This window comes from Nothoprocta perdicaria, unplaced genomic scaffold (assembly GCF_003342845.1).
Source record: "Nothoprocta perdicaria isolate Ctin4 unplaced genomic scaffold, notPer1 scaffold_163, whole genome shotgun sequence".
Lineage (NCBI taxonomy): Eukaryota > Metazoa > Chordata > Aves > Tinamiformes > Tinamidae > Nothoprocta > Nothoprocta perdicaria.
Window position 1 is genome coordinate 593,773 of NW_020454794.1, and position 18,272 is coordinate 612,044.

Consider the following 18,272-nt stretch of genomic DNA (forward strand, 5'->3'; position numbering starts at 1 on the left):
AGCYTCGTTCTACAAGTCACGACAGACTTGGAGGGGGTGGGATCCATTATCAGTTGGATAAAATCAATGAGTTTGGGGTTTTTTTGTAGCTTTTAGAGCTCACCTTTGCAGTGATCAAGTTGCCTCTTGCCTATCCGGAAGTGACGTGTTTTCCAGTGTCACCTACAGCCCTCTGCTCCCAGCTCCCTCTTGATGTGCACCAGGCTGTCCATAGTGATCCTGAAAGCCGGTAGTTATTCCAAGAAAGGAAGAGCTCCGGTGGGATGTTTGCAAACTGCACAACCTCCCCAGCACTGCAGTCACTGTGTGAACTTGTGCTGTGCCAACCGCATACAGTTCAGAATGGTCAGCACAAATAAAGATGTTTTGGGAACAATATTGTGACCGGGGTGTTTCTAAGAAATCTTCARAAACGCTTTTCTGACCCTTTGGAGCTAGAGCTTAAAAGCCATTGAGAYAGCAGCTCTGTCACAGATTTCATCTTAATGTCAGAAGAAAAGGCCAGGCCTATATTTAGCCCGTGTTTAAGCTCGCTGCTGGAGGAACTGAATATCTTCAGGTCGCCTGTGCATGAGAGGCGGCTAGTAGAGCTCTTGTCAAACTCGTCCGTGTTCTGCTTTGAAGTACCTCATCATGCTGCAGCCCAACACATTGGGTCAGGAAAATGAGTCACCTTTTTTTTTTTCTTTTTTTTTGCATTTAAAGCTCCTTCTAAAAGTTCCTTATTTGCATTTGTGGGGYTTTCCCCGTTTTCAGGGAGGATCACTTTTATTTTATGACCCGTGTGAACTTCTGTCATGCCGTCCCAATTAAGGTGTGCGATGAAAAGTTTGATAAACTTCTTGGTTTGCTGATGCTTTGGCTGCTGATGGCTTTTTGTCCGCCCCTTCTCTAGAATGAAAATTTCATGTTTCTTTAATAGGAATTAAGTGCATTTGGTGGCTAAAAGCAAAAGAGTGCTCTTAAATTTAAGCTGCTGGTGGTGGTTTATGCAAAAAGAACTTGCAGCTTTAGGAGACCTGTACGTGATAGCTGAGATCTGACTGTGACAGGAAAAAACATTTTTTAAAAAAATATATGTGTGTGTGTGTGGGGGGGGGGTGTATTTTATATATATTTATATATATATATATATATGTAAAATCTGCTCTGAAATATCTGAAGAGTGACAAAAAATCCATATATACATATATATGGTTGGATAAAAATCCACAGATTTATATATATGGATTTTTATCACATTCAGGTATTTCAGAGCAGATTTTTTTAACCCCGGGGGCAGCTGACTGTTTCCGAGTTGTCTGTCTAGGCTCGGCGTGTGAGCACGGACACCCAAGGCAGAGCACTCAGGGGCGGGTTAGCTGAACGGGTGGGCTGCCAGCAGCAGCGCTGCTTCCCTGGCCGTGCCGGCTGCTGCTTTTACAGCGTTTCCTGTGACAATTCAGTTAACTGCAGCCAGGYGACCTACCTGAACAAGTGAATGAGCAGAGCGGGGCTGGTTCTGACACCGAGGGCAGGAGCCCTTGGGCTGCCTGGTGCAGGCCGCTGCCTGCCAGCGGGTTGGTGAAGGAGCAGATCTTTCTTTCACTAATTCCCCTTCCCCACAGAAGACGCCCTTGAGGGTTTTTCTGAGAAAATTGTTGGGTTTTGGGGTAGAACTTGTTCGAGGTGGATTCTCAATGGAGCTTGTTTTGCATGTTTGCGTGGAACTTGCCTGTGCAGACGCTAGTTTTGATGATTCGTGAGGCTGTTCTCAGGAAGCTGCTTTTGCTCAGGCAAATTAACTATCATGTGAGGAAAAGCAAGTTGAAAAGATTGTTAAGGAAGTTGTCTTTCTTCCTTAGTTGTCTTACTACCATATTTCCTTTCCCATCATGAAATCCAATAACAAATGAGAAGTGTGCACGATACCATTACATTTCCAACAAAACAGTGCTAAACTCCTTCCCTCGTTAATGTGTCATCAGTGGACAGTTTGAGTAAATCTGTCTAGGTTTTTTCCACCCACGAGATTGAAGAGCTGCACCTCTGAAACGTGGCATTTCTGTATGACCGGCTAGCTTTTTTTTTTGCGTATTTCTAATTGGGTTTGCTGGATGCAATCAGCACAGTTTCAAAAGAGTAATTAAGCAGCAGCCCTTAGCATGCAAATAGCTGCKAGAAGCAGTCATGGTTTTTGCCGTGCCTGGGCCCGGCTTTGGCCGTGTCTCCTCAGGAGCTCTGGGAGGCAGGGAGCGGCAGGATGGCCTGTGTGCGTTGCTGCTGTTACGTTCTTTAGGATATGGCAAGATTCCCGGTTTGTGAGAGGGAATTTCAGTACAAGGAAGCTGTGCTGCTGAACTGACTCAGGAGAGGTGTCGAGCATCTGTATGGCATCCGTGTAGGGGGGTAATAAAGTCCAGGAGTGATGATCCAAAATACAGCATCTTCGAGGAGAGGTTGGAGACGCTGTTCTATAGGTGCAGCCATAGCCGTGTGCGCTCCATATGCAGTAGGTTGTGGCTCCTATTTGCACGGAAGGATAGCTGAGCTTTAAACAGCTGTGACGGGTTCCTCCCAGGGTTGTCTGCCCTGCTGCTTTGCCCAGGAAAGGCTCAGCTGCTGCCGGGGCAGCTCCCGGACCTGTGCAGGCCGCTATGGGGCAAACCAGCACCCGCTGGGCTTGCGTGCCGAAAGCAGCCTGTGATTTGCAGCCGTTCAGCAGCTGCTGCGGGAGCAGCCGAGCTGTTCTGCCAGCAGCAGCCAGCTGGGGAGCAGGAACCGTGGCAGCCGTCCCAATTTTAAGTAAGAATAAGAGCATTTAAATGCTTGATTCCCAGTTCCTGCCTGGGAATCTCTSTAGCTAAATCTCCATGTCTGTTAAGGGCTTCACAAGCAGTTTTCATGGRCTCTTCAAATGTCACCATTCAGAATCTGTAATTCTGTGGCTGATGGCTGGCAGGATGGCTGCTCTGGTCGTGCCCAATTCACCTTTTACATTTGGTTTAAAATAAAAAGCTGATCTTGGAAAATGCCATTACAGAGTGACTATAATCTCAGGGGTAGAAAATTGTTCTCTGTACAGTTAATTATTTAATTATTTTTTTCTTGGCAGCTCTGCAGACTTAGCATGGGACCATAGGCACAGGGTTCCTCTCGCCTTGTGCATCACCACCATTAATTACACGAGTTAGTTAGCAGCTTTGTTAAGGAGTCAGCCAGAAACGAACATACTSTGTATTTTAACTCTAGCTATTTTAACCCTGCAGCGTTAAGAACAAAAATCTTATTTTAACAAAAGAAACAAATCCTTCTCCATTTCAYTTAAAGGAGCATTTTTGTAGTTGAGTTTCTGTCCATACTTCATCCGCCATTTCTAAAGAGAGTTCTCTCTTGCCCACCTTCCTGCACGCTGACTGCTTGACTAATTTGTAGGATGTGAGGAAAGTTCTGCCATATCTTACAAGGCGGCCCTCTTATAGGGAAGACAGACCTGTAAAACCACATGTATTTTTTGCTGAGTTTGTAGCATGTGCCCTGAAGGATGTCTGAAAGCTGTGCAGTGTGTTAGCAGGGATGAATTGGCAGGTGCTTGATATTCTCTTTCTGTTTGCAGAGTGTTAGACCTACGCCACAGAATGAAGCTATAACAGTGCATTTCAAGCCAGTAACGTTAAAAGCCTCTGAAAGTAAATACACCAAAGTTGCAAGCATTAGCTTTGATGGTAAGTACTGCTGCCCTCTTTGTGGAGCGTTTCAGATTCTTCTGAAAACTTACTGAATCCTTGTGATTTTATTTTCCCATTCTTTTAAGAAAATTATATTTATCACTTTGGGTGGGGGGAATGGAATTTCTCTACTTGGAAATGGCTTGAGGTTTTTTTTGTTTTTTTTTTTTAAACTTCCACTGCTTTTAGAGGGAACATTTCTGAAGTCACCGACAGCAGGTAGCTTTAACCAGTAACAAATAATAATGAGAACCTTGACTGATGACTTATTTTCAGTAAAGCAGCCAGACATAAGTTGCCCTTTGAACAGGTACTTTGAGGGCTGGTGGCTTCCACCAGGCAGTTTCGCATCCCTTGACTGTGGAAATTTCTATCAGGGCAATATTGCTCTGTGACCGTGGAGCCTCATTCTTATGACTTATATAGACTGAATTCTTATTTCTGCAAAGCTTAGACCACCTTTTAGTTTATTAAAATGGCGCTGCAGTCCTGGTCCCAAGTCCTGCTTGTCAGGTAGYTTTAAATAAGGAGTGTCGTAGTAGTTTTGAGATTCATTTGGTTAGTGSAAGACGGGTATAGTCCCGATCCAAGTGGGGAATTCAGCTCACCTGGGACCTGAGTGACCTTCTGGACACGTCTGGCATGTGGATAGGAACGACTGGATTTCCTCAGGCAGGTGAGCTCGCTAACCCAGGCGTGTCCCCAGACTGGAGCTGAGAGCATTTCAGAACTCTGATCTTTTACTCCCTAGGTTTGTGTCAGTTCCTTAAAATTTCTTTAGGATTCATTTCCTTCAGTGGTGCTTTCTCTGGTCCAGCTCTGTGCTTTTGTTGTTCCCCACGTGATGATCTAACCGGATAGATCATCTGTGGTTCGCTCTGACATCCCTCCTGTCTTCTCCTCTGTGCAGCATCTAAAGCGAAAAAAGCATCGCAGGCTTCAGGCAAAATAACTGTGAAAGCAAAAGAGAAGAGCTACTCCAAACTTGAAATACCATATCAAGCAGAAGTGTTGGATGGGTAAGTGTACAGTTTGTGGAACGATRCTCAGAAACTGAGTGCTGAGAATTAGCAGAGGGAATTTTAGTCATTTGTGGAGGAGGAGGGGATATAAAGCAGTGGTGCCTTTTAACTCTGGAACTTCAGTTCTTAATATATTTTTTTTTTCTTCTATTAATAGATATTTGGGGTTTGATCATGCTGCCACACTCTTTCATATCCGTGACAGTGCTTCTGATTCCGTGGAAAGACCAATCTACTTAACAAACACGTTCAGTTTTGCAGTCCTCATACATGATGTTTTGTTACCAGAAGAAGCAAAACCAATGTTTAAAGTAAGCCCAGTTCCAGTGGAACAGTTTTCCTAAAACTAAATGTTTAAATACCCAGCACTTTGCTAAATTGTAACTTTGATCTTCATTCTTCACTGATGCAGGTTCAGAACTTCAGCAAACCTGTCTTAATTCCACCTAATGAATCCAGATATATTTTTACACTTCATTTTATGCCTTCCACATCATCTGTTCATATAGATAACAATATTTTACTCATCACCAACGCTTCTAAATTTCACCTACCTGTCAGAGCATACACAGGGTTTTTAGATGTAAGTATTTCCCCTTTTTTGTTTGTTTGTTTTCTGGAGACTTTGGTCTAATTAGAAACAGAACACTCAGAATTCACTGTAATTCCTTATTCTGCTTGGATGGGAGAATGGCTTTTTCTTAATTTCATCGTGATTTTACAGATGAGAAAAATGTCACCTGAAATAAACCCCACTTCACCAGTTCTTTCCATAAACAGCTTCTGTACCTGTCGAAAAAGCCATTTCTGGTCCCTTTGGTTTTAGGTAGCAAGTGTGTAGAACTTTGAGACTGTTTCACAATCCTGCTGTGTTTGATTTTTTTTTCATTTTGTTTTCTTCAATGCATTTGTTACTCAGCTTAGAGTTTGCATATGCTTTGTATATAAGTGAAGCTAAAATGCTTTTGTCAATCCTTCTAGTACTTTGTGCTGCCTCCAAGAGCTGAGGAACGATTTATAGATTTTGGAATACTGAGCGCAGCAGAAGCTACTAGCATTTTATTTGCAGTCCTCAACAGCAATCCAATAGAGGTAAGGATCTGTTCCTCCTTAGTTTTTCTTCTAAAAAAAATGGAAATGACTGGTGTTATTGAAAACGCTATGTTTTGTTCCTTTGAAGCTGGCTATAAAAAGTTGGCATATTATAGGGGATGGTTTGGCCATAGAACTCCTAACAACKGAAAAAGGAAACAGGACAACAATAATTGCAAACCTTCCTGAGCTGCAAAACGCTGGTGCGTCAGATCAGTCTTCAGTAAGTAAATCCTTTGAATCTCTTGCTTCAAAATAGATTTAGAAGAAAAGGGAAGAGGGGGGAAAAAAWKRMCMAWTTTTWWTWTWTTTTTTTTATAGCTCCATTTTTGCCAATGTGTGTGTTGGGAGGGGATTCTTTTAAATTTATTTTAAGAAGTTATGCTCAGGTTAGATTTTAACCAGAAATATTCAGAGACTCTAATCTCCATGGCCTGAGATGATCCTAACCATTTTTAAGGAGAATGGTGAAATTTATTAGTACAGTAGCATTTTATTTTTGTATTAGTCATGGGATGGAATTGTTCTTGTATGTACCATGGATAGATGTGTTTCAGACAGATCAGCTTAGGAAACAGGGCAGTGTTGGGTGTGTTTTTCTGTGCTGTGTGTTTCCCATTAATGGAAGACAGTGAATGACTCTGTTCCTGTCCTTTACAGGTGATACTGACATCTGGTTATTATGCTGTGTTTAGAGTAAAACTAATAGCAAAAGAACTTGAAGGAATTCATGATGGAGCTGTACAAATCACAACAGATTATGAGGTATATTGTCTATTCACTGGTGTTATACAGATGATATGTTTTTCTTTTTTTAGTGTAGACCTAAGAAATATCGGTTTTAATAAGGCAAGGAGGAAGGTAGCAAGTATTCTGATTATCTTAAAGAGTTTTTTCTAGTAGTGATCTCATTTTTTAGTGTAAGGCTTTCTAAATTGACTGAATTAACTCAGAAAAGTGATCGGTGAGTATAGCAACATGTCTTAATTTGTACTGTAAATGACATAAAGTATGAAGCTTTAAGAGTTGTATTAGTGGATGGATTGCAGTTTCAGTGAGAAGTCAACCATGGAGAAAATGAGAGCAGTGCTACCAGAGCTGTATCTTCTCTGAAGGAATGAAGAGTGCCTTTGATTATGCTTCTCCCTGGCTTTCAGAAGCTTCTGTTTCAGTCTGACCTGATGCTTTGAGGCTTGGGTCCACATGAACGTCATTGCCATGACATATTTTCAAAGCATCGATGCATGGATCCTGTGGCATGACACGTTCCAGCAATATGCTTTTTTGATGCATTGTCAGTTACTAACATTGAGGTAGAATTTTCAAGGTTTATTGTAAAAGTCCACTGTGAAAATTGCTTTGGAGAAGTTAGTTTGCTGACGGTTGCTGCAGCAGAACCACCGAGGTTAGGAGAAGAGAGAAGAAGGTTTGGTTAATTCTCAAATTCATACATCTTTCCTGTTGAGACTATTAAGTTTAAGAGAGAGATTSTCTTACATTATAGAATGACATTTACTGTCACTGGGTTATGGTATTCACGACCTTTGAGTTATATGCATATCAAAAATAGATGTGATATTCCTGCAATGGTTATAAAGTCAGAAAATGAAACAGCAATGAAACAGCATGAACAGTGTGGTTCTGATGAAATTGCAGAAAATAGGAAATTCTTAATTTCTGCCAGTTGTCTGTGATTCTTGACATTTTTTAATGTGTATGAACATGAGTGACCCTTGAGTATCGGAACCTGGAGCCCTTTATTTTCTAGTTTGTTCTTACAAGTTACTTGACCAATACAGTAAGGATACTGTTACTGACATCCTTAGTATTTGCTGTATTTCTGTCTCTTCTAGCTCCTTTTTCTAACTCTGATTGTAACTTCTTGCCTCATATTCTTTTTTTTTCCCCTCAAAGATGTCATCCTGTTACCCAACAGAACTAGCCCTATTCAAGGAAGATTAAATAATGCTCTATGAGAGAGCTTGTATGTTAGCTTTGCTGTTGTGTTCCATGGAAAATGATGCTAAGTGTGATTGAGCAGAGATGTGCTTCCTGTRTTTAATTAATTAATGTAATTAATGCTTTCTGTAGCATTAATGAAGTGCTAGTCAATAYTTTGATTTGAGCAACCATTTTTTGAAAGTTTTGTTCAGTTAAAAATTTGAAGAGACAAAAACTTGTCTCTGGGGTTGAATGCTGAAATATCTGTGACTATTTTGAGTATGACCATCTATGGTRAGATTTTAATTCATGGCTAAGTGTCAGGTTTATAGATATGCATTTGAAACATGAATTCTGGAATTTCACAATTCKAGTATTTCAGGATTTTGTTATTCTAAGAAATGAAAGACACTTAAAAACTGAAATTAATATATTTTTTTCTAAACTTTCTTGTTCTCTCTTTCAGATTTTAACTATACCAGTGAAGGCAGTAATTGCTGTAGGCTCCCTGACGTGCTCCCCAAAACACGTTTTTCTTCCRCCATCCTTTCCAGTAAGCCAATGAGTTCCCAGCATTACACGTGTTTTCTATTTGTCCCTTTCAAGAGAAACTGCTTCCTTGAATTGCTGCAYGCTGTCATATTGCTGGAGAGATTGTGCTTTTGAGCTTTCAAGATCTTGCTTTTATCACTCTTGTTTTTCCCCATAGTTCCAAGCACGAGTTCTCTCTWCCTCTCTCTGACTGATCTGCTTGAATGGTGCCTGCAGCACTGGCAGGGGCCCCAACCTGACGCTTTCCAGCTTTGTTCTGATGCAGCTGTGGTCACTTGGTCATCCTTAGCCTTTCACRTGTGTTGGCACTTTTGAGTAAGGAAAAACAAAAATGCACATGTGTTTCTCAGAAATACTGTGATGCCAGAAGTCGGCTAATGAGCTGAAGTTTCAGGATGAGAAGTCCTTGAAGGATTCTTTCATTCCACACTGGAAGAGCATCTTCTTCAGAGGGTACATGGCATAGCACAGCAAGAGGAAAACAATATATCCGTGAGACTGCAGTGATGCTGCAGCTCTGCAGAAAGGTGCCGTGGCTGCTCCTGGGCAGTGACTTTCAGCCCTGCTCGTGCAGGGAGGGCCAGAGGCAGCTGCTCTGCTGGGGGCTACAGGCTCAAGCAGCCGGTCATTACAGCAGCTTAGCACATTCTTCTGCACTTAACCTTCAGCACAACCACGGCAGCAGGGGCTCTTGAACCACGTTGGCTTTGGCGTTTTACACGAGGGCAAACTACATGCGGCTTTCTGAGCAGAGAATTTCGTATGACTGAAAATCATTGGGAAAGGGATTAAGGGATTTGGGAAAGGGATCGTTGGGGAAGGGATCTGCACGCTGCGCAGAGCTGCCGGCCGCGTGCGGCCCCGCTACCCCAGCACCATACTTGGCCAGGGAGACGTGGTCGAGCTCTCTTGGCCTGGAATAGGGGTCTGGATTTCCTCTGGCCCTCGTAAAAATTCTCAGGCCTCAAGAGGATCCAAACAAGTCTTTAAAAGTTCTTGCTGTTTCATGTGTTTTGCAGTAGTGACTCTCTTCTCCCTGCTTACTCCTGCTACAAAAAGTTATTCCTGAAGCTTATGGGATGCTTGTGGACATTCCTGCATTTTTTCAGTTCAGAATTATTCCTGGCCATTTTATTTATGCCCTGTCAGTACTATCCTGGAGCTTTAGTAGCTCTGTTCCCTCTTTTTAGCACTTGGCATCAGTATAGAGCAGTGCAGAGCTGTGCCTTCCTCTTCATAGGTTAAAAAAGCCATGTTTCCCCCTATTATTTCTTTCATGTTAGACTCTATATTTCCCTGCTTMTCAGTCTGCTCTTTTCCCTCCTCTGCAGCAATCTTCCTTTTCCTATGTGTGTGACATCTACGTAGTCATCTGAGTAAGGTTTTGCCTCATTCTTTCTTTTCATTCTTCATAACCTCTAGTGAGAACCTCTCAACAGACCCCTGCTGGAATCGCTTCTGTGTTTCCTGGTCTGTACTGCACAGTCTCAGTCTGGCATGGATAGAACAGATTGCATATGGTCAGACCCTAAAATAGCCTTAATGGAAGTTAAACTTCTTATTARGTTCTAAATTCATGATCTTGTGTTTTCAGCTATTGAATTCGGTCCTACTCAAGACCAGTAAGTCAATCTGAATCTTGATTTTCAATATTCTCAAGTGCTGCTCAACTTCGCAGTATCAAGGGGCTATGTTTATCTTTTCTTTGTATCAGATAATTAGTGAAAATATTCCTAGCCAGTCTTTTCCCATTCTGATTTTTTTTTCCTCCCTTCTTGGAACTCTGCCTGCCTTTTAGATGGCTCCTTGTTCCTGCTGCTGATCWTAGTTTTGTGTGCTTGGAAGTAATTTTTTCACTTGCACTTTATCATGCCTTACATGCTGACTATTAGATCAATGGCATTTTTTTGAAAGGGAGATGCAGCAGGGCTTGTCAGAGGAGGATGCTAGGCTAGTCAGCAGGAGATTAGCAAATCTCTGCTAATTTATTGCACTACCCTTTCTCCTCTCCTTTTGAGGAGAGCACTTGTTATGCTGCATTTTTCAGTCTCTAAGGCTTAACCTTTTTTGCTTGTCATCCTTCTTTCATCCCTGGAGTGCTCTAACTTTTGCTGGCTTCATGCTCTTGTCTGGGAAACTTTGCAAGCGATTGCTCTTTCCGGGAGCCTTTTAACTTCCTTTCAACATTAATTGGTGTAACTGTCATCCTATCTCGCCAAAATCCTCAGGACCTGCCTGTTTTGAAGGAAGAGTGAACTGTGTTTAGAAGTGGAGAAAAGAACATGAATCCCCAGAAACCTGTCTCAACGTGCTGAAAGTGGCTTTTATTTAGATTGTGTGATTTAACTCTGTACTTAATGCTTCAGTTCTGCCATGGTCTTTGTCAGCCTACGTAACTAAAAAAATCTACTAGGTAAAAATATATCTGGTACATGTGTTTTCCCTTTTCTTTAGGGGAAAGTAGTCCACCAGAGCCTGAACATTATGAACTCCTTCTCCCAGAAAGTGAAAATACAGCAGATACGCTCCCTATCTGAGGATGTGAGGTTCTATTATAAGAGGCTGAGAAGTAATAAAGAAGACTTAGAGCCAGGAAAAAAATCCAAGGTTGGTTTATGCCTTGTTTTTACAAGTTTCTTTGCATATATCKGTGCATATGTATATCTATAGCATATGTAAATACTGGTGATCATCAGAAATCTTCTCCCTTTTGTCTTTGGCTATTAGTTACTGTACAGTTTTTTAATTGATCTCTCCTCTCTGTTTTGCAGATAGCAAATATTTATTTTGACCCCGGTTTGCAGTGTGGGGATTATTGTTATGTAGGATTACCATTTTTATCTAAATGTAAGTAACTTTCATCTTTGGAATTAAAAGCTAAATAATGAAAAGCTTTTCAGTTCCACAGTGATTTTACATGAAGGTTTATAAAAAATACATTGTATTTTAAAGCGGAATCTAAAATTCAGCACAACTTAGCAATGCAAGAAGATGCATGGGATTCTGACTGGGATTTGCATGAGAACTTGTACAGAGGCTGGATGGAAATAAAAGAGAAATCAAGTCATCGGTGAGTTGTTTTACCCTAGTTACTTCCTCAGCCCCTTAGTCGCTAGATATATGTTATATCCAGTTATATCTGTATCTGTTAGTTATATCTATATCTGTTATATATGGTCAGTATAAAATACAATACTTCATATTGCAGTGCTCTTTGAGTGAGGTAGAATGGGTGACGACAGTCACTACTTTACAAAAGTTGCCTAAACCTTTTTTTTTTTAACACAGTAACCTTAATATCCTTGCTCCCTATAGGATTTTAAAAGGATGTCTGTTGCTACTCCTCTGGGATTCCTATATTTAAGTGATAGTTGAAATTGCTGTTTCTCCTTGAGAGAGATTTAATAAAAGGTGATTAATCATTGCTGTTTAATTTTTAGGAAAAGTGTCACACCGGTCTGTGGGCTGCTATATACTTTGTAAACGTCTGCTTTCTGATGTGCAAACTGCCATTGCAAAAAGATGGGGGTATTAGAGAAAAACAAAATGATTCCATGTAGCTAGATATAATAACAAAACCATACCTCCTTTATCAGTTTCTTGTCACAAGGTTGATGTGTTAACAACTGCTAAAGAAATTTGACCTGAGCAGAATCCTCTGTTGATCTGCATTGGTAACTTGTGAGAATATTTCAAGGAAAAAAGTTTATTAGAAACTATTTCTCAATAAGTAGCACTTTCAACAAAATATATAATACTTTTTAAAAATAAGCAGCTATCCACGGTACCATTAAGCAAAGAAGAAAATGTGTTTTTTAAGACTCCGGTGAGCGATGCGACTGGAGTGTTTGGGCCCTTGCCACGACACTTGCACGKTTTGAAGCTCAGTGTTTTGTTGGTTTTGCTGCCTAAAGGACCTGGTCCCATTAGTCTCGTTCCAGCTTACAATGGGAGAGCTGGAACTAGGTGCAGCTACCTCACAGGTCTGGTTTGGATCTGTGAGGAGTTTGGACACATGCTCCATGGACGCATCCATCCAACCAGGGTGCATTTACTGCACCTTACGCATGCATAGCCACAGGATGCTTTGGGAAGGATCCTTGTGGTGTTTCCAAAACTGCCCTTGTAGTTGGACTGTTTCTGCTGCTACCAGCTTCGCAAAGGTGGTGGTCAGCCAGTCGTTATTGCATAATATCTCTTGAGCTCTTAAAATGTATTCATGTATTCTGGTAGGTTTTTTCATTTATGCCTTTCTATCTAGAGGATAGTGATTTAAGAGAAATGCAAATGCTGAAATATTTATTGTACTGTACCTAGCTCCTACCACATTTTCTGCTCGTCATCTTCCATAAACAGGCCCTGGTAGGGTTTAGAACAGGTAGATGTTGACAGCACCACTTTAATAGCACATATCTTTGGAATACTTGGGTTGGTCTTCTATAGCATGTTTGGGGCAACAATCAGATTTCCACTGTTTTCCTTGCATGTAAACAKGATGTTCTGTGCTATTTTTCACATAATACTGTTTTCAGGATGCTTTTAAGCTTGCTTTTTCTGAATTTTGTGCCATTTTAGTTTCATAAAGTGATATATTTTTTTTTAATATACTTTTCCAGACCGAGTGCCATGTTCGAGGTAGACACRGATCTGCAGAAGGAGGTGCGGGTGAAGGTGACGGCAGAGCTGGCCTGGCCGTCGGTGCTCAGCTCCCCGCGCCGCCTCACCTTCCCCCTTACCAACACAAACGGCTCCTCAGTAAGTGCCCGGCCTCGCTGCCTCCCTTCCTGGGGACTGCAGTTTTCAGAGCTGCTTGCCATCAGCATTAACGCAAACGTGAACTTTACAACAATTGATGTTTCTGATTAGGAGGAAGACATTTTTCTAGAAAATCCAGCTGACGTTCCTGTGTATGTTCAATTCCTTCCTGTAGCTCTGTATTCTAACCCAGCCACCTTTGTCGATAAGCTCTCGGAACGGTAAGTATCAGCGGAAAATGCCCAGGCTTTTCTCTGCAAAATGCATTTTACCAGCGTAAGCAAAGTCTTTGGCAGCCCTGTTGGTTCTTGCAGTATTGGCCGCTTCTAGAATGCAGATCGTTGGTGCAATGGGAATAGAATTTAGATTGATTTTCCCCACTGGTTCCTCGGTATTCTTATGCTGTTTAGAAAACAAGATGTTCACATTTTTTCCTTAACATGTGAGGGAGGAAATAAGAGAAATCACRTGATGCTTTCAGCTATGTATTGTTTTAGTCCTACTACAAGGTCTTGGTTTGGGCTAAAAGCTGTTATATGTGCGTGTATATTAGGATGTGCATTGATTTGGAGGGGGGAGAAAAAACGATATTTTTGTTTCAGGTTTAATTTGAGTAAACCTACAAATTTCAATCCGAGAACTCTAGAATTCCAAGTCTTCAGAAACTCTGTAAGTATTTCAATATATTTTAATATTGGGAGCTTGAAGGGGGTTAAAAAATGTGTTSCGTTGGGGAGGGGAAGGGTGTTACGTCCTTTGAGTTTAGTATTACTGTATGTGAAGAATGATACCTATATTGGATATTTTCAGGAAAATAGTAAAAGTAGTGTTTCCTCTAATATGACTTTCCCTGTATGCTTACTGTGTAACAAGATTGTAGAGATTATGGAAGAACTGTATTGATTCACTTTCTTCAGCGTAGTGGTTACTCTTTCTAAAATTAGCTAAAGATTGGGTTTTCCATTGCCTTGTTCTGCATTTTAAACTTGTTTGCAATTTTAGTGGACATCCTTAAGTATACACCTTTTTTTATAGGTCTTAAAACATCCTGAGCACTTTCTTTTTAATCCAATACACACGCATTTTGCAGTTAATTTTAGATTAGCAACTCRGTGCTTACACTGAGGCAAATTTAGCAAAATATCCTGCTTTCAATAGTCTTTGTATTTGAAACTTGCCTCTTTTCCCCTCCTTTCTTTACTTAGCAGAGACAGTATTCTGAAAATATTTTAATATTGGAGGATAGTTAGAAAATATACCTTTTTTTTTTTAACTTCTAAAGTCACAGAGCAAGAGAGCTTTATGAATCTACAAGTAAATATTTTAGCTATGTTGCTCTAGTATTTTGGTCAGGATGTGAAAAGAAAATGTTCCCCAGTTACCTCTTAGCTAAAAAGCTTTTATGTAATCAGTTCACCGTGTCATAGACCTCTTCATAACAAAATTTGTTTTCTAGCTAAAATAGTATCAGTTCATTGAATATTTGTAACAGTTCTATTTTTAAAGTGCTGTTTGATTGTTTTTCCCCACTGTCTTAAGGTCCAACCGCTGCAGAGCACTGTGGGACTTGCAAAGGGCCTGGCTCGGCATTCAATCTTAAGCCTAATATTAAAACCTGGAGAAAGAAAGTCTGTCAAAGTAAAATTCACTCCAGTTCTTAATAAAACTGTTTCATCCTTAATTGTTATCAGGTATGACGGATGTTTCTGAATGGAGTTTGAGTTCTGGATGCTTGTTACTTAGATGTAAGGCTGTATTCATGGCCAGCTGTCCATAGGAGGTAACCACTTGTACAAGAGTAACTGCACGGTCGTAGCTGTCTGGATAAGCAGATCTCACTTAAGTGTGTTACAGTAGTTAAACTATAATCAGTATAGAGTTTCTGATAAAAATATAGGGACTACTATTGATGTGTTTAAGTATATATCTTGAAAGTAGGCCATTTGCAAGATGCAGCTGCAGTTTGTATCATGCTTGTAAAGAGCATCTCTGACTGACTGCACTTACTGTTTGAATGAAACATGGTGCTCTTAATATGGTGATGAAATACAAGCTATAACTATTACTTTTTTTGTATGTTTTGTTGTGGATTCTTAGGCTTTTGTCTTACAAATGTTCTGTATGGAGATGTGCAGTTTTGTGCCGTACTGTGGGGAATTATCTATGGAACTGCTTATATCCCTGTCTGATATAACCTCAGAGTCTGTAGAGAGGTTTGCAGGAGCAACAGACTGCGTAATTCTGCTCTGTTTTTTTCCTGTGTCCCCAGAAATAACTTGACAGTAATAGATGCCCTACTGGTGCAAGGGCAGGGAACGACGGAGAGCTTGAGGCTGGCAGGCAAACCTCCCGGGCCGGGGAGTTCTTTACGCTTTAAAATCACGGAARCCTTGCTGAGGGACTGCTCGGAGAGTGAGTACCGTGTGGGCTGCGTGGGATGCCGCTCCCAGCATGGGTGCGGGAACGCTTGCTCCCTCTTCTAGTCYCCCGGGAATTTCATTCCTTTAAAATATTAAAGATGTTTCTTAATTTGGGCGGTCAAAGGAAATAGTTTGAACTTTACCATCTTAATAAGAYAATTTTGAAAAAACAGAATGAAAACAAATATTCTTCCACTGCTAAAATTCAAGGTAGAGGTGTTAGAAGTTCTACTGGGATAACATCTAAATCTTAAATGTGAGTAAAACTGGATCTTAACTGCAACTTTCTACACATTTTCCACAACTCCTTGGTAATCTGCATGTACCTGGCAACAAGGAGAAAGGTAGAGTGAGTTCCTATATGAAGACCAATTCTGAACAAATTCTGTTCTCCTTGGCCTCCCTCATCCTCCCTCCTGATATAATATTGGCAGGGCTGTCTCTTTCACCTTAATTTACCAATTAAGTGTAGGATATCAGTTGAGCACACCACTAATTACTTTGTTCCGTTTGCTTCTAGAAATGAAATTAAGAGAACCAAATTTCACACTGAGAAGAACTTTCAAAGTGGAAAATACAGGGCAGCTGCAGATCAACGTGCAATCCATGGAAATCAGTGGATATACGTGTGAAGGATATGGATTTAAAGTAGTTAACTGTCAAGAGTTTGCACTAAGTGCCAATGCCTCTAAAGATATAGTCATACTGTAAGTGTGTTACTTTCTGTTATGGACATCTRAAGGGGATCATACCCAGGGATTTTGTATTCCTCAATCTGTGCTGGAGGAAGTCTGTGTTAAGTTCTGGGGTGTTTTGTATAAGCTTTGAAGGTTCTTTTCTTACGCAGCTTCAAAACCCACACATAATATTTACATGAACAGAAGAAAAATCTTTTTTTTAAAGAACTTGGCGTTTTCATTATTGATTGTGGTCTTACTGTTGTCTCTATCCAGTATGTGCAGCTTACTGAGCTGGAATAGCGCTGCTATCCAGCTTTTTGCACATTTCCTTCGTTTGGAGTATGAGTGCCTTTGAGATGGAGATTTACGCTTACGTTTTTGGTGCATTGCAGCATRTGGAAAAAGAGCTCTTGGTCTAAGGATTATTATTGTAATGCCAAGCATTTTTAATCTTGGATATTTTGTCTGTTTCCATGATTATGATGATTACTTGCACTTTTTTTTAATGCAAGAGATTGGTACACCAAAAAACCCTTGTCTCTTCGTATTGCTTGGGTTTAAGGCTAATTAGAGGGTGCCATGCACAAAGTTCGGGAGGTGCTGGGGTTATGTAAGAGGACGTACAAGCCCCTAGCAGCAGTGGAATCTCACTGGTGCTTCTGCCCCAGAGACGGAGTGCTCATTGTGATGAGACAAGAACCCCGTGATGATGCTTTTGGAGAAGGTGCCCAGGCCTGGCTTGATTTTGTTCTCAGATGAGCTTCAAGCTTTGCAGCTCGCATGGTGATGGGCTCCGTTGCTTAGTTATGGCTTAGCTGTTGTTATACCTAGACACCTGTACAGGTGGACCCGGGGGGTGCTTATAAGCASAGTCAGCTGCATCTTGGTCTGTATGGAAGATGTGCACAAGTATTTTTAGGCTAATGGGTGGATGATGATTAGTCACACTGCTAAGGCTATTTGGTACAAATGCCATGACTCACAACTCATTCAAAAAGAAATTTTAAAGAATGCCGGTGATTAACGTAAGTTATCTAGCACTTTTGTGTTCTTCTAGTGAAGAATTCCAACGTAGTCCGTTTTGTTTTCAGGTTTACACCAGATTTCACTGCTTCCAGAGTCATCCGTGAGTTAAAATTCATCACAGCAGGAGGCTCCGAGTTCGTTTTTGTCTTGAATGCCTCCCTGCCGTATCATATGCTAGCGACATGTGCAGAGGCTCTGCCCAGGCCCAACTGGGAGCTCGCGCTCTACGTCGTCATCTCAGGAATAATGAGGTAGGGTGTTGGGGTGTGCTAGGGGGGTGTATGTGTGTTTGTATATGTGTGAAATAGAGGGGCTTAAGTATAGATTGCCAAGGCCATGTAAGAGCGACAGCACGTGTTATAATTAAACGGAACAGGTGGAAAAAGAAATAAGGGAAAAAAACAAACTACTCTGGATTATGGGTAGGYGGCTTACATGCTCTTGGTAACCCAAGCCTTGTGGGATTTTTATTGTTTTTTTGTTGCCAGGGAGGGCTGTTTGGTTTGGGGAGGGTTTGGGGTTTTTGGTTCTCTGGTGTGTTTCTGGTTGCTGGCCAAGCCCCCTGGCATCGGAGGAGGTGTCAGAGCGCGGGTTGCGCGGAGCCTGGAGGTGCCTGCCGGGGGGTGCGCTGTGGGAGCTCCCCCGAGGCGCCGGTGGGCTCCACGTGGCCATAGCGCTGACACGGGGGCCCGGGGAAGCCGAGGGGCGCCGATACCCCGTTCTCATTATCTTAATTAGAAATAAAACAAACTCAATTTATGGAACCAAGAAAGTTGGCTTRCTTAAAAGGAGAAGGGAATGATCCCGAGGTGACCTTGTGCTGCAGCCTCKGTTCTGCAACCTGTGCTGAGCCCAGAGGCCAGCATCGAGAGATCAAGGGGAGCTGCCTGGGACTGGAATAAAAATTCAAATTTTTACTTCGGATGCACTTTGGATGTTATGGTAGTAGAGGCAAACATAGGGATTTGTGTGAGCTTGTGTGAGAGGATTCTCCTATTTCGTTACCTTTTGCTGCCTGCTAACTTCCTGGGCACAGTTTTACCTTGCCTTCCTTCTGCAGCATTGAGGTGTCTCTAG

General features: G+C 41.4%; 1 protein-coding gene across 1 annotated transcript in view; it reads left to right on the forward strand.

Annotated features, from left to right (window-relative positions):
• Positions 1 to 18,272, forward strand: part of TMEM131 (transmembrane protein 131) — a 66,782-nt gene that overhangs the window by 32,084 nt on the left and 16,426 nt on the right. The window contains 18 exon segments of the mRNA XM_026035619.1: positions 3,596 to 3,704; positions 4,618 to 4,726; positions 4,887 to 5,040; positions 5,142 to 5,312; positions 5,711 to 5,821; positions 5,910 to 6,044; positions 6,482 to 6,586; positions 8,229 to 8,315; positions 10,769 to 10,921; positions 11,086 to 11,161; positions 11,267 to 11,384; positions 12,931 to 13,069; positions 13,181 to 13,290; positions 13,672 to 13,738; positions 14,609 to 14,760; positions 15,339 to 15,481; positions 16,010 to 16,196; positions 17,261 to 17,446. Of these exon segments, the coding sequence (XP_025891404.1) occupies positions 3,596 to 3,704; positions 4,618 to 4,726; positions 4,887 to 5,040; positions 5,142 to 5,312; positions 5,711 to 5,821; positions 5,910 to 6,044; positions 6,482 to 6,586; positions 8,229 to 8,315; positions 10,769 to 10,921; positions 11,086 to 11,161; positions 11,267 to 11,384; positions 12,931 to 13,069; positions 13,181 to 13,290; positions 13,672 to 13,738; positions 14,609 to 14,760; positions 15,339 to 15,481; positions 16,010 to 16,196; positions 17,261 to 17,446 (2,312 nt within the window).